The sequence below is a fragment of the Arvicola amphibius genome, chromosome 7, assembly GCF_903992535.2.
Source record: "Arvicola amphibius chromosome 7, mArvAmp1.2, whole genome shotgun sequence".
NCBI classification, from domain to species: Eukaryota; Metazoa; Chordata; class Mammalia; order Rodentia; family Cricetidae; genus Arvicola; species Arvicola amphibius.
This window is the reverse complement of record NC_052053.1, coordinates 122,630,548-122,643,691: the sequence shown is the minus strand read 5'-3', so window position 1 is coordinate 122,643,691 and position 13,144 is coordinate 122,630,548. Positions and strand designations below refer to the sequence as shown.

General features: G+C 39.7%; 1 protein-coding gene across 4 annotated transcripts in view; it reads right to left on the bottom strand.

Moving 5' to 3' along the window:
- Positions 1-13,144, bottom strand: part of Hectd1 (HECT domain E3 ubiquitin protein ligase 1) — a 91,732-nt gene that overhangs the window by 31,848 nt on the left and 46,740 nt on the right. For 3 of the 4 annotated variants that reach the window (XM_038335702.1, XM_038335704.1, XM_038335705.1), the window contains exons 17-23: positions 11,561-11,707; positions 10,362-10,456; positions 8,826-8,931; positions 3,375-3,509; positions 2,043-2,182; positions 1,400-1,723; positions 7-173 (exon numbers count right to left, since the gene is read on the bottom strand). In XM_038335702.1, the coding sequence (XP_038191630.1) occupies positions 7-173; positions 1,400-1,723; positions 2,043-2,182; positions 3,375-3,509; positions 8,826-8,931; positions 10,362-10,456; positions 11,561-11,707 (1,114 nt within the window). The remainder of the gene's footprint in view (positions 1-6; positions 174-1,399; positions 1,724-2,042; positions 2,183-3,374; positions 3,510-8,825; positions 8,932-10,361; positions 10,457-11,560; positions 11,708-13,144) is intronic. The other variant, XM_038335703.1, reaches the window with a different exon arrangement.

Sequence of the window (13,144 nt, the reverse complement as noted above, 5' to 3'; positions counted from 1 at the left end):
CATTACCTAGCTGGTCTTCACATACGCCGTTGACAGTGCCATAGAGCTCAAATCCAGAGAGCGAGAGGTAGTGTGTCTGTCCACTGGCATTCTTCCCCATCTGTTTGATCCGCACATGGCGCCAACCCTGTTTCTCATCCTTTGCTGGGTCAAGTGGCCAAGTTGCAGTTGACCTGTGAATGCAACAGACAGAAAGTATTTGAAAATATGTGATTTAAAAAAGACAGAAATCACATGGTAAAGATATCAGAAGTGAGAAGGTTTTCTTACACAATAAAAAAACTTTAGAATATACCCTTAATACCCACTTAAAATTTGACCAAAAAAAAAAAAAGCCAGGCATGGTAGCACATGCCTTTAATCCTAGGAAACAGAGGCAGGTGGATCATTATAAGTTCAAAGCCAGCCTCATCTACAGTGAGTTACAAGCCATCAACAATTATACAGTGAGAGCCTGTTTCAGAAAACAAAACTGATTTAAAAATGGCCAATAAATTAAATACGAAATTTTAAAAAATACTTAATTTAGTTTATAATGTCAAAAGATTTGATTTGCAAAATGCAAATGGTAAAAGATAATATTTAAAAGGAAAAAATCTTTAAAATGAAATCTGTAAATTCTTGCCACTTTAAATGTATTTAATTTTTTTCTTTTAGAGAATTTGTCTTTTTTTTAAAGATTTATTTATTATGTATACAACACACATATTTATTATGTATCCTCACACGCCAGAAGAGGGCACCAGATATAATGATATCACAACAGATGGTTGTGAGCCACCATGTGGTTGCTGGGAATTGAACTCACGAACTGTGGAAGAACAGCCAGTGTAACCACTGAGCCACCTCTCCAGCCTGAGAATTTTTTTTAATTTAACTTTATGTGCATTGCTGTGAAGGTGTTAGGCCCCCTGGAATTGGAGTCACAGATAGCTGTAAAGCTGCTGGGAACTGAACCTCAGTCCTCTGGAAGAACAGCCACTACTCTCAACTGCTAAGCCATCTCTCCAGCTCCTAGTGTGTGTGTGTGTGTGTGTGTGTGTGTGTGTGTGTGTGTAAGTGTACACATATGTGCAAGGACACTCATCTGTAGAGGTTAGAGTCAGGAGCTGGTTCTCTGTCCACCATGTGGATCCTGTGACTCAGACTCAGGCGATCAGGCTAGGCAACCAATGCCTTAACCAAAGGGCCACCTTGCTGGCCCCTACTGATACTTTAGCATTTTCGATACAGCCAGTATTTCAAAATGTCAATGTCTACACTACATATCAAGTGATTTGTTTTTAGGAAGAAAATCTTGTTTCAATATTTCAAAAAACAGAGCTCTACAATACACAACTATAAAAATAAACAAGGCTCTTTACTGAGTTCCCCAATTTGCAAAGACTCCTCAACTAACCCTGGTTCATTGAGACTGCAGTCATCAACATGGGTATACAGAGAAGTCCAGTTCTGTCCATCTTTGGATACCTGGAAAACCCAATTTCTCAGTGCAGACCTTCCATAGCCACGAGCATGGCGCAGTGTGTACGCCGATGGTATTACCCAGACACCTAGATCTATGGCAAACCAGGCATTCTTATCATCGTTGCTATGACAGTTTAAAGCTGAATTATCACGACTCAGTATGTCTTCCAAGCGACCATATGGCAGATTTCTTCCTTCTGATGATGTTACTACCACAAGCCCATAAGCAGCAGGATTTACCCATTCATATGCAGTTCTATACAAAAATCAAAATTAAAAAAGGAGAAATCAACATTAAGGCAATTTGCATTGGTTCACATTCATTCTTAACTCCAGTCACAAACTAAGAATAACGGTGCACTCCTGTAATCAAGTAGAGGCAGGAGGACCAGGAATCCAAGGTTACCCTTGATGATATAGCCAGCTGAAGGCCAACCTGGGGTATAATCTTACATTTAACATATAAGATAAATTCCTTCAGTAGAAGAATGTTCAGTGCGTATCTAATAAGTTACTCTACTACCTAAAAGTTTCCCAGAAAGCACTGTCATTTTAGCTGACAGGAAATAACTTACTTTGCATTTGTCCCAATCCAGTAAATGATTCCATTTTCATCAAAATCATGCTGGTGCCGAAATATAAAATTTTGGCCTTCTCTTAATTTTCGAACAAAAACAAATGAGGATCGGTCAAAATCATACCACTGCTTTGCTACCTAAATCAAAGTAAACACATTAGACTATCACCTTGAAAACTCTATTTGAATGAACAGTAAACCAATCTTTTCAAAGTCAACTGTGTTGTAACATGACATTTTAAAGTATCGCCTAGCAGGAGTTGAGCACGAGCAGACTGTATAGATAATGAAATGCCCCATAGATGCCCACAGACACAGAGCTCAGCCATCAGTGACACAGCTGGCCTGGCCTCTGCTCCTGCACTGCTGGAGAACCGCACTCGGGACTTCCCATGTGCTGCATGAACACTACCACTCAGCCACTCACCAAACTAGAGTACGTCCCAGATATTATTCTAATATAAAAAGGTCCTTATTATAAAATGATACTGTTACAGTATACAAAAACATTTTCTATTCTCACTAGTGTCAAAAACCTTTAAAGTTATAGAACATTCAAATTAAGAAGCAGCTGTCAAGAGCTGGAGAGATGGCTCAGAGGTTAAGAGCATTGCCTGCTCTTCCAAAGGTCCTGAGCTCAATTCCCAGCAACCACATGGTGGCTTACAACCATCTGTAATGAGATCTGGCCTGCAGGGAAACACGCAGGAAGAACACTGTATACATAATAAATTTTGAAAAAAAATTTAAAAAGCTGTCACAATTACTTCTTTATTAAAAATAAAAGCTTAGATACAGTGACTCACATCTGCAATTGTTCTAGGGTTTCTTTGTTGTTAGTATTAAGATTTTGTGTGCCCTGATGGCTCCTTGGCCTTGAGAGGGAGGGAGGGGAGGTATGGGTGGAGGGGAGGGGAGGGAAGGGGGAGAAGGAGGGGAGAGAAAGGGGAGAAGGAGGGGAGTGGAGGGGGGGAGGAGGGAGGGAAGGAGCTGGACCTTTTTAAATATGAAAAAAAAATAAACCATGAGGAAAAAAAAAAAAAAAAAAAAAAAAAAAAAAAAAAAAAAAAAAGATTTTGTGTGTCTCTCCCACGCCGTCTTGTGGGGAAAAAAAAAAGATTTTGTGTACTTCTTCAATATCAGATGAACTTTAATAAACATTTTTATGTTCAAGGTGTTGGTAATACTATTTTTTAAAATATCTGTAAAAACAGAATCACTGGGCACAATTATATGACCATACTCTGTATATGCATTTTCTTTACTACAAACGGTTAAAGCAAGGTGGAGAATGCCTACTTGGAGAAGACCCTGCCAGGGAGTAGCTCACCATTTTCAGCAGATACTGTTCCAAAGACTCAACTGTGGCCAAGGGCTCCATCTTCAGCATTCTGCCCGTCCGATCTATCAACGCAGTCTCACCAGGGGCACGTTCCAGCCGAAAGCGTAATCTTCTTGTGAGTATCTACACAGAAATAATCAACAGTCGTCAGAAAACATGCATCTCTGTTAGAATGATAAAAATGATTCACAGACATGAACACAAACAAATAAGTTTATTAAAAAGAACAGTCATAATGGGAGGATAAAGCCAGAAGCTGTGGCATATCTGTAATACCAGTGGTTGGGAAAAAGAGGCAGGAGAATTGCCATGAGTTAGAGGCCAGACTGGGTTACCTACAAAATCAGGCTTCAAAAAAATAAAAAAGGAAAAAAAGAACCCAAGGACTTAGATCAATAAATGTTTCTACATGACTTGTTCAATGACTGACAGTGATTATCAAGGAAAAAAGTAACTTACTAGAATTTCCAAACTTCAAATATACTTATATGTCTATATCTATCTATCTATATCTACATAAGTAGATATAGATATATACTTAAATATTGTATATTTACTTATGAGTAAAATTACAAAGTACATTTACAAACAGAGCCAGGTATGGTGGTGCATGTCTTTAACCCTAAAACTAGAGACACAGAGACAATCGGATCTCTGTGAGTTTGAGGCCAGCCTGGTCTATATAATGAATTCCAGGAGAGCCAGAGATACATAGTAAGAACCAATCCCCCCAAAAAACAAAACTAGATGAAATATATAGCTTCTAAGTCATAAATTACAGTTAAGAAGCTAATCAACTTATTCCTTTGCAACCACAACATATATGACCTAAGGCTAATGAACCTTTCATAAAGTGTCCATTATTTATTATTTGTGTATGTGAGAACGCACACTCGCACAGTGGAGATCAAGAGGACAATCAATCCACAGGCGTCAACCTCTCTATAGCACATGCATTCTGGGAATCAAACGCAGATCAAGTTCGGCAGCAAGCACTCACTGGCTCTTAAGTTAGGGTTTTGTTCTGGAAGCTGCAATGTGACACAGTGAGTCAAGCCAGAGACTCCTTTGTCCAATCTTTATTTCCAAGTGTTCGCTGCAAAGAGTCTGGTTCGAGGCCTCTGGTTTTCATTACACTACCAATGCTAGGTCCTCACTTTGTGGAGATCCTGCAGCTCTGGATCCGCAGGCCAGCTTCCTATGCTCTAGTAGGGCATCGATGAGGTAGGTGGATGGGTAATGGGGACAGCTGTCCTATGCTCACAACATTGGAGCTGGCTCACCTACACTTGTGCTAACAGGGTTAGCTTTATTGTGGTGCCCTGTTGCGGTACAGGGCCTGCTGTCCTGACTGTTACAGCTAGTGGCTGTCAGGGATAGCCTTGCACCTGCAACAGGCATTGATGGGTGGGTGAGGGGAGTGTTTCCTTTTTAAATATTCTTATTAGATTTAGTTATTTGGCTGGGGCGGGGGATGTGGTAGTCAGAAAACAACCTGTGGGAATCAGTTCTCCTTTTACCATGTGGGTCCTGGAGAATTAACTCAGGTTCCCAGTCTTGATGGCAAATGCCTTTACCTGCTGAGACATCTCTCAAGCTCAAGAGAGTTAGTTTTCAGCGTTAGCATCGAGAATTTAGACTCCGCTGAAGAGCCTCCACTGAGATGTCTAGATGAGTGTAGCCTATAGACACGCTCATGGGGGATTGTCTTAACTGACATAAAAAGAGCCAGCCCAGTTGTGGCAGCAACATTTTCAGAGTGAAGGAAGCTGCCTGACTAAGCAGGCAGGGAGCATGGGTGCTCTAGTGTGAGGTGCTGTGCCCAGCTGTGCCAAGGCCCGCTTCTGAGACCACCTCCAGGGTGGACTAGAATCTGGAATCATAGTCCATTATCCCTTTCTCCCCAAAACTGTTTGTAATCAGGTAACTGGAATATCTCACCACAGCAACAGAAGGAACTAGGATACCAGCATCTAATAAATTTAAAAAGGCAAGGTAATTTTTTGTCTGATACATTTTAGTACGCAACCAATTTTAACAAGCTTTGTTTCTGCATAATCTAAAGTCCCCAAAAAAAATATTTATTTATTTATTTATTTACTTACTTACTTATTTATTTATTTTCTATACAATATTCTGTGTGTATGCCTGCAGGCCAGAAGAGGGCATCAGACCCCATTACAGGTGGCTGTGAGCCGCCATGTGGTTCCTGGGAATTGAACTCAGGACCTTTGGAAGAGCAAGCAATGCTCTTAACCTCTGAGCCATCTCTCCAGCCCCCATAATCTAAAGTCTTACAGAAGCACTGGCTACTTGTATATTCGGCACATTTCTGATCTTTCTTCTTTGGGTTTTATACAAACTTCTGAAACGAAAAAACATACAGGGTTGGGTTGTGGCTCAGCCAGTAGAGTGCTTGTCCTGGGCAATCCCCAGCACCACAGAAAGCCAGCATGGTGGCTCACACCTCTCACTCCAATACTTGGGAGGTAGAAAGAAGATCAAGAGTTCAAGGTCATCTTTACCTACATAAGGCCAGCCTGGGTTCTGTGAAATCCAGTCCCAAAATAAACCAACAAACAAAAGCACTGAATGAGTATGAAATAAAAGGCACCGGGAGACATTAAGAATATGTGTTGCTCTTCCAGAGGGACCAGGATTTGTTTCCCGGAACCCACATGGCAACTTACAACAAAAGGGGAAATGATGGAGGAGAGTTATCTGTCTATGTTTCTTTCATTGGTCAATTAATAAAGAAAACTGCCTTGGCCCTTTAAGAGACAGAAAATTAGGTAGGTGGAGTAGACAGAACAGAATTGTGGGAACAAGGAAGTAGAGTTGGGGAGACGCTTCAGGCAGTCTCCATAGGGAGTCTCCATGCTGCTCCTCTCCGAGATGGACGCAGGTTAAGATCTCTCCTGGTAAGCCACACCTCGTGGTGCTACACAGATTACTAAATATGGGTTAAAGGAAGATGTGAGAATTAGCCAACAAGAGGCTGAAACTATGGGCCAGGCAGTGTTTTAAAAGAATACAGTTTCCGTGTAATTATTTCGGTGTAAAGCTAGCCGGTGGCCGGGTGGCGGGACACAGTCCCGCTGCTTCCTTCTACAGATTGGCGCCCAACCCTCTTTAGTTCCAGTTTCAAGGGATTCAACACCCTCCTCTGGCTTCTGTAGGCATAAGACATGCACATGGCAGACATAGATGCAGACATAATACTCATACACATTTTTAAAAAAATGAAGACACTGGCACTCCTATAATGATTAGAAAAAGTGAATTTCTAATCTTTGAGACTATCCTGTTGGGAACTGCAGACCCTCAGACCCTGAATTTTCTATGACCTCTTGCCTGCTGGAGTAAACAACTTGTTTTCCTATGCTTGCAGCTGCTCCGAGCACAGAACCCTCATGAGTTCCTGAGAACAAAGAAGTGGTTTCTGTTGGGCTTGCAGTAAAAAATCCCAGAGCGAGGGCTTGGCCATCAGTCAAGAAGAGCACTATATGAGCTGTCTGGGAACATAATAAAATTGGCATTCTCGCTTCAAGAGTGACCCATGTCTCTACGTGTTCTTTAATCCCCAGCCCTTGCCTGACCGTGGTTCCGGGTGTTGCAGGCACCACAATCCTCCAATTCACTCAGGAAGGATAAAGCCTAAAAACAATGGACCATATATTTGTCCCTAGAAATCATATCAATGAAACACAAAGAAGTCCCCCATATGTGTATTTTTACAATCATACTAAGATGCCTTGGAGGGATAAGTTCTGCAGTATTGGAGTCTAGTGGCTTTAGTAACTTAAGCAAGTTTTGTCTTTTGTTTTGTTTTGATGAAATAGGATATCTATGTAACAAGTAAGTTTTTGCAAGTTACAAAAACTTCACAGGCTTTGAGTAGCTGTTGCTTTGGTAAAGTAAATCATAAGCTCATTAATAAAAGCCAAATTTGAAAGAAATATTCCATACACTGTAACTATTCAATAAAGAATTAGCTAAATAAAATAAATTAAAGAAGGACCTTCTAGGAAATACTAAGTAATTCACATAGTATTTTGATATAGATCAAGGCTTTCAGCAACAAAATGTGATTTTCTTGTTTATTTGGTTTTTTGGCCATATCCAGATTTTAGCTATTAGCAAAAGAACTCACTGAGGTCCGTCAGCCTCTGCCTCCCAAGCCCTCCCAAGTGCTGGAATTAAAGGCATGTGCTGCCGCCACCACCCAATCACTAAAATGGTTTTTAAAGAGTTTAATTTGAGCAAAGCAGTGGTGGCACACAGCTTAGATCCCGCATTTAGGAGGCAGAGACAGCCTGGTCTACAGAGGAGTTCCAGGACCACTGGAGCTGTCACACAGAGAAACCCTGTCTCAAAGAAAACAAAACAACACAACAAAAAGAGTTTAATTTGAACACATGGGGTTAGGAGGAGCTCAAAGTCATTCTCAACTACACAGTGAGTTTGAAGACATGGTAGAGATGAGACCCAGTCTGAAGTTTAAAAAAAACAAGCCTCCATGTTTAAATACTTTCATTTCTTTCTTTATCTCAACACAGCCAGCCAACAAAGAGATGTAATAAGACTACAGTCTGAATGTTTGTGCAAGTAGGAGCTGGAAGGTGACGAGGTGAAATCAGAACTTAGAAAGAAGGGTAAGCATGGTGACACATGCCTGTAATGCCAGCAGCAGAGAGGCAAAGGGGCAAGTGGGTCTCTCTGAGCTCCATGCCAGCCCGGACCTTATGTCAAAAAGAAAGGAAAGAAAGAAAAAACCTACAGGAATGTGTTCATTCTCCTTAGCAGTGGAACACATGGTTAGAGGAAACCCCTTATCAGACACCAAATCTGCCCATGCAGTTATATACGAATGTCCAGCCTCCAAAACTGTGCTATCATCTGCTCCTTATATCTTGTTTATTTTTCTTATAGCAGACCAGGTTCAATTTATAATTTTTAGAACATTTAGTTAGATTTTTCAAGTTAAAAAATGGGACAGGGCAATTCAATGCCCTCTTCTGGCCTCCTCTGGTACTGCATGCATGTAGTTAGTTTACATGAATGTGAAAACATTCATACACATAAATCTTTCTTTTAAAAAAAATCAAATGGTTGGGCTGAAGAGATAAGAGCACAGGCTGCTCTTCCAGAGGTCCTGTGTTCAATTCCCAGAAACCACATAGTAGCTCACAACCATCCGTAATGAAATCTGGTGCCTTCTTCTGGCCTGAAAGCATACATACAGGCAGAACATTGTATACATAATAAATAAATCTTTTTGTAAAAAAAAAAAAATCAAATGGCATTTCAATTAGAAATTTAAAAATTAAGCTTAAAATTTTCTTAATCCAATATAAACAAAGGCATATCTTAAAATAAAAATAAAGCATATCATTGTTCCTAAATGCACTCAGTTATAAAGGGCTGTTTCACAGTTACCTGGAGGTTATATGTGGATCCTGGTGTGTCATACAAATGGAGAGGTAGTCGTTCAATAGATTCTAATACAGCTATTAACTTTCGAATTAATGCAACTGCGGGTCTGCTGTGAAGACAGAATAAGAGCGTTTATGTAACTGTGTGCAAATATTCATATACAAGTCTCAACTACCAAATTCATATAACCCTCAGCTCTCTGTATCATACAACTCCCTGTATTAGACAACTCCCTGTATTAGCTAGTTATTTGTGTGACCAATCAGGAGGTCAGACAATGACGTCCAGCAGCTGGTTCTCTCCTTCCAGCGTGTGTATCCAGGGACTGAAATCAGATCTCACAGACCTTAGCAATGATGAGCAGTCGGAAATACTCCAGAGATACTCTGCTAACTCAATTTCTTTGCTTCAGAACACATACATGGGTATGAATGAAATACATGGGTAGAAATGGCTGAGCAGCGAAAGCGCTGCTCCTGCGGAGGGCTTGAGTTTGGCTGCCACATCACACCAGGGGGCTCACAACCACCTGTACAGCCAGCTCCAGAGGATCTGATGTCCTCTTCTGACCTTCGAAGGAATCTGTGCTTATATATACCCAAAGACAAGAGACTAATGAAATTCTCAATTAAATACAAAGCAAATGTAAAGTTAAATATTTAGAGAGCTATAATATGTGCTACATTTAGGGCAGTAATATTTTCTTTTCTTCGTCTTTTCATTTGGGGAAGTGTGGAGAAAGGGTTTGATAAGGCACCAGTGCTCCGCTCTCTTGCCTCTGCTTCCTTAGTGCAAGGATTACATACATGTTGCCACTACACCTGGCTGAACACAGAAATATTTCAACTGTTACCCACTAAGATGCAATATACACTCCAGTGAAATGCCACTTATTATAGAAATTCCACAACATTCAAAAGTAGAAAAAATAGTACAATATACCGTAAACACCCCCAAAATCCAACTTACACAATTCACTACTAATGGCCAACATGCTTTTATTTATACACCCAGAAGACAGCATTCCATTCTATTTTGAAGGAAATGACAGTGTGCCATTTCTTCCAGAGGGATTTTAACTATATGTCCCTACAAAGGATAGAGTATCCATGTCACAGGTAAAGAACTAACAACCAGCCAATAATATCACCCATTTAACCAATGCTCAACTAGGGGGAATGCTTTATTTAGTCAGGCTGGTCTTGAACTCAATCCTCCTGATACCGTCTCCTAAGTAACAGGATTACAGGTGTGTGGTGAACCACCACCACATGAAGCTTTTTATAACTGTGAAACAGATGCTTACTTACTATGTAGTCCATGCCGCCCTCAAAAAGCATGTGGCTGACTGTATCTTAAACAGGCATGTAGTTTAAGTGACCGGCTGCAGTCTGACACAAATGGCTTACTTTCTTTTACTAGATTCAAATAACATTTCAATTTTTCATTTACATTTATCAAGCTACTCTCACTGAGTGGGTGATTGCCTTGTGTGGATGAACGCATGTATCTCAACTCTGCACAGCCTCTGGAGTTTACCTGTCATCGTCTTCACTCTCACTAAAGGCTGTCTTGAAGACATTTATTCTTTCTACCAGTTGACTACAATCTTGCTTCATATCCAAATCTATGCTCTAGAGAAAAACAGAAAGTAGGTAAAATAAAAGCACATTTATAGACTTTACTCCAATTTACCAGAAGCTTATAAAGACATGAATATTTTAAGCTATTAAGAAATACAATTTCTGTAAGCTCATTACTCATTCGGTCATTTAATTCAGTCAGGAATTAGAAAAAAAAATTCCTGTATGCTCAGTAGGCATGCAGGTGTCTCTGCAGGCAGTGATCGACACACAGGTATTTCTGCAGGCAGTGATCGACACACAGGTGTGTTTCTACACTGATATCATAAGGGGTTCACCAATTATGTTGTTATATTGGTGCTTTCCAAAGTAGACCCAGTGACTTCAGACTGTATGAGAATCAATCATTTCCATTTTCACTAAACTACTTCAATGGGTTTAGGGAAAAGACCACTAAAATCAGGGCTTCATAAATATTAATTAGTGACTTTTACCAATTACTGCTATAATTTCTGTAAATGAAAATACAAATGGTAAAATTTATGAATGAGACCCACTGAAGATAAAGACTTTAAGAAAATATGAACTTTCCTTTGAACAATTGCAGAAAAAAAAAGAAAAAAAGGAAATATGAACTTTATCATCAAATAAAAATAAAGGATTTAAGCTGGGTGGTGGTGGCACAGGCGGTTGGGAGGTAGAGGCATCCGAGGACACAGAGAGAAACCCTGTTTCACCACCCCACCCCACCCCAAGAAAAAAACGGAGAAACTCTGGAAATTAAAGTGAGAACCAGGAGTGGTAGCGCACACCTTTAATCTCAGCACTCAGGATCTCAGTGAGCTTGAGGCCAGCCTGGTCTACAAGAGCTAGTTCCAGGACAGCTAGCACTGTTACACAGAGAAACCCTATCTCAAAAAACAAACAAAACTGGAGAACTTAAAATCAAATAGGTTCAAATACCTCATTCAATTGGCTTTAATATAATAATGTAACTTAAAGGGAAAGTAATCAGAAATATTAACATTTAACATTCACTTAGTTTTAAAGTATTTCTTAAATAACAATACTTAAAGTCAATCTAGCAAAAGCATAACCACACACACCTTTTGAAACTTTATTATGTTTTTGTTTTCTAGTACTAAATAAACTTACATTATTTAAAACAGTAAGAAGAGCCTGGACTAAACCACTACTACACATTTCGTATGGTGAAATTGTGTTCTCATCCTTCAGAAGTACAATTAGGTTTTCTAAAGCTGTCTTCATTAAATCTCGCCAAGTGTTTTCACCTTCAATACACTGAAAAAAAAATAATGAAGACAATGTAAATACACAGTCCTTAAGAAAATAACATATGCCACGAATCACCACAAAAATGGATTAAAATTACATTGCATTAAAGCTCATATTACTAAAGCAAATTATTTCTATTGAGTTATCAATATTTGTTTGTAAAAAGCCCACTTTAAATCTTTTAGAGATTTTTTAAGAAAATATTTTATTTATGTTTGTGGTAGTGATTAGGAAGCAAGTGTGCTGGGGCCCATGGAGGCCTAGGGCTTAAACCTCCCCAGAGCCAAAGGAAAGGTGATTGTGAGCCATGCAAGCTGGGTGCTAGATTCTTTTTTTTTCCTCTCTCTCTCTATCTATCTATCTATCTATCTATCTATCTATCTATCTATCTATCTATCTATCTATCTATCTTCCTTCCTTCCTCCCACCCTTCTCCCTCCCTCCCTCCCTCCCTCCCTCCCTCCCTCCTTCCTTCCTTCTTTTGTTTCGAGACAGGGTTCCTCTGTGTAGCCCTGGCTAGCTGTCCTAAAACACACTCTGTAGACCATGCTGCCCTTTTACTCACAGAGATCCACCTGCTTCTGCTTTCCAAGTGCTGAGATTAAAGGCATGCGCCAACAGCACCTGAGCTATCTCTCTGACCCTAACATTTAGGCTTTATTAAGTCACACAGTTCCTGTTCAATCCTGCTATACCACCTCATTTCTGCTGAAACCTCCCTGATTACTACAATACTGCAAAGTATTCATATAAAATGTGAAAAGAAATAAACATAGCTTTGGGCAAGCAAACCATTTGGGGACAGTGAAATTTTATCCTCATAATTTTCATGTAGCATGAAAGTTTCCCTCTTTTTGAGGGTTTTTTTTTTTTTTTTTTTTTTTTTTTTTTGAGACAAGGTTTCTCTGTGTAGCCTTGACTGTCCTGGAACTACCTCTATATATCAAGCTGGACTTGAACTCATTGATATACACCTGCCTCTGTCCCTGGAATGTCTTTTTGAAGATTTAACAACATAAAAGCTAGGGTCTGGAGAGATGGCTCAGTAGTATGGCTCATGACCACCCATAACTCCACTTCCCAGCACCTATGTGGTGGCTCATGACCATCCATAACTCAGCTCTAGTTCTACATGCAGGTAAGACACTCATACACATAAAACAAAAATATATTCTAAAAATTTAAACATAAAAACTACTCTTGCCTGATAAAACCATATTGAACTGGGTGTAAGAACAAATTTGATTTGTGGGCTATAATTTCCTGACTGTTACTCATTACCCGGAACAAAAAAAAGATACTGGTGAGTAGCTGGGTAAGAAAAGGAGATAACACAAGGCAAAATTCATTACTTGTCTCAAAATCAAAAGACTGAGACGAAGCATATAAACCTATAAAACCCAGTACTTCGGAGGCAGCGAAAAGAAAATTACGAGTTCAAGA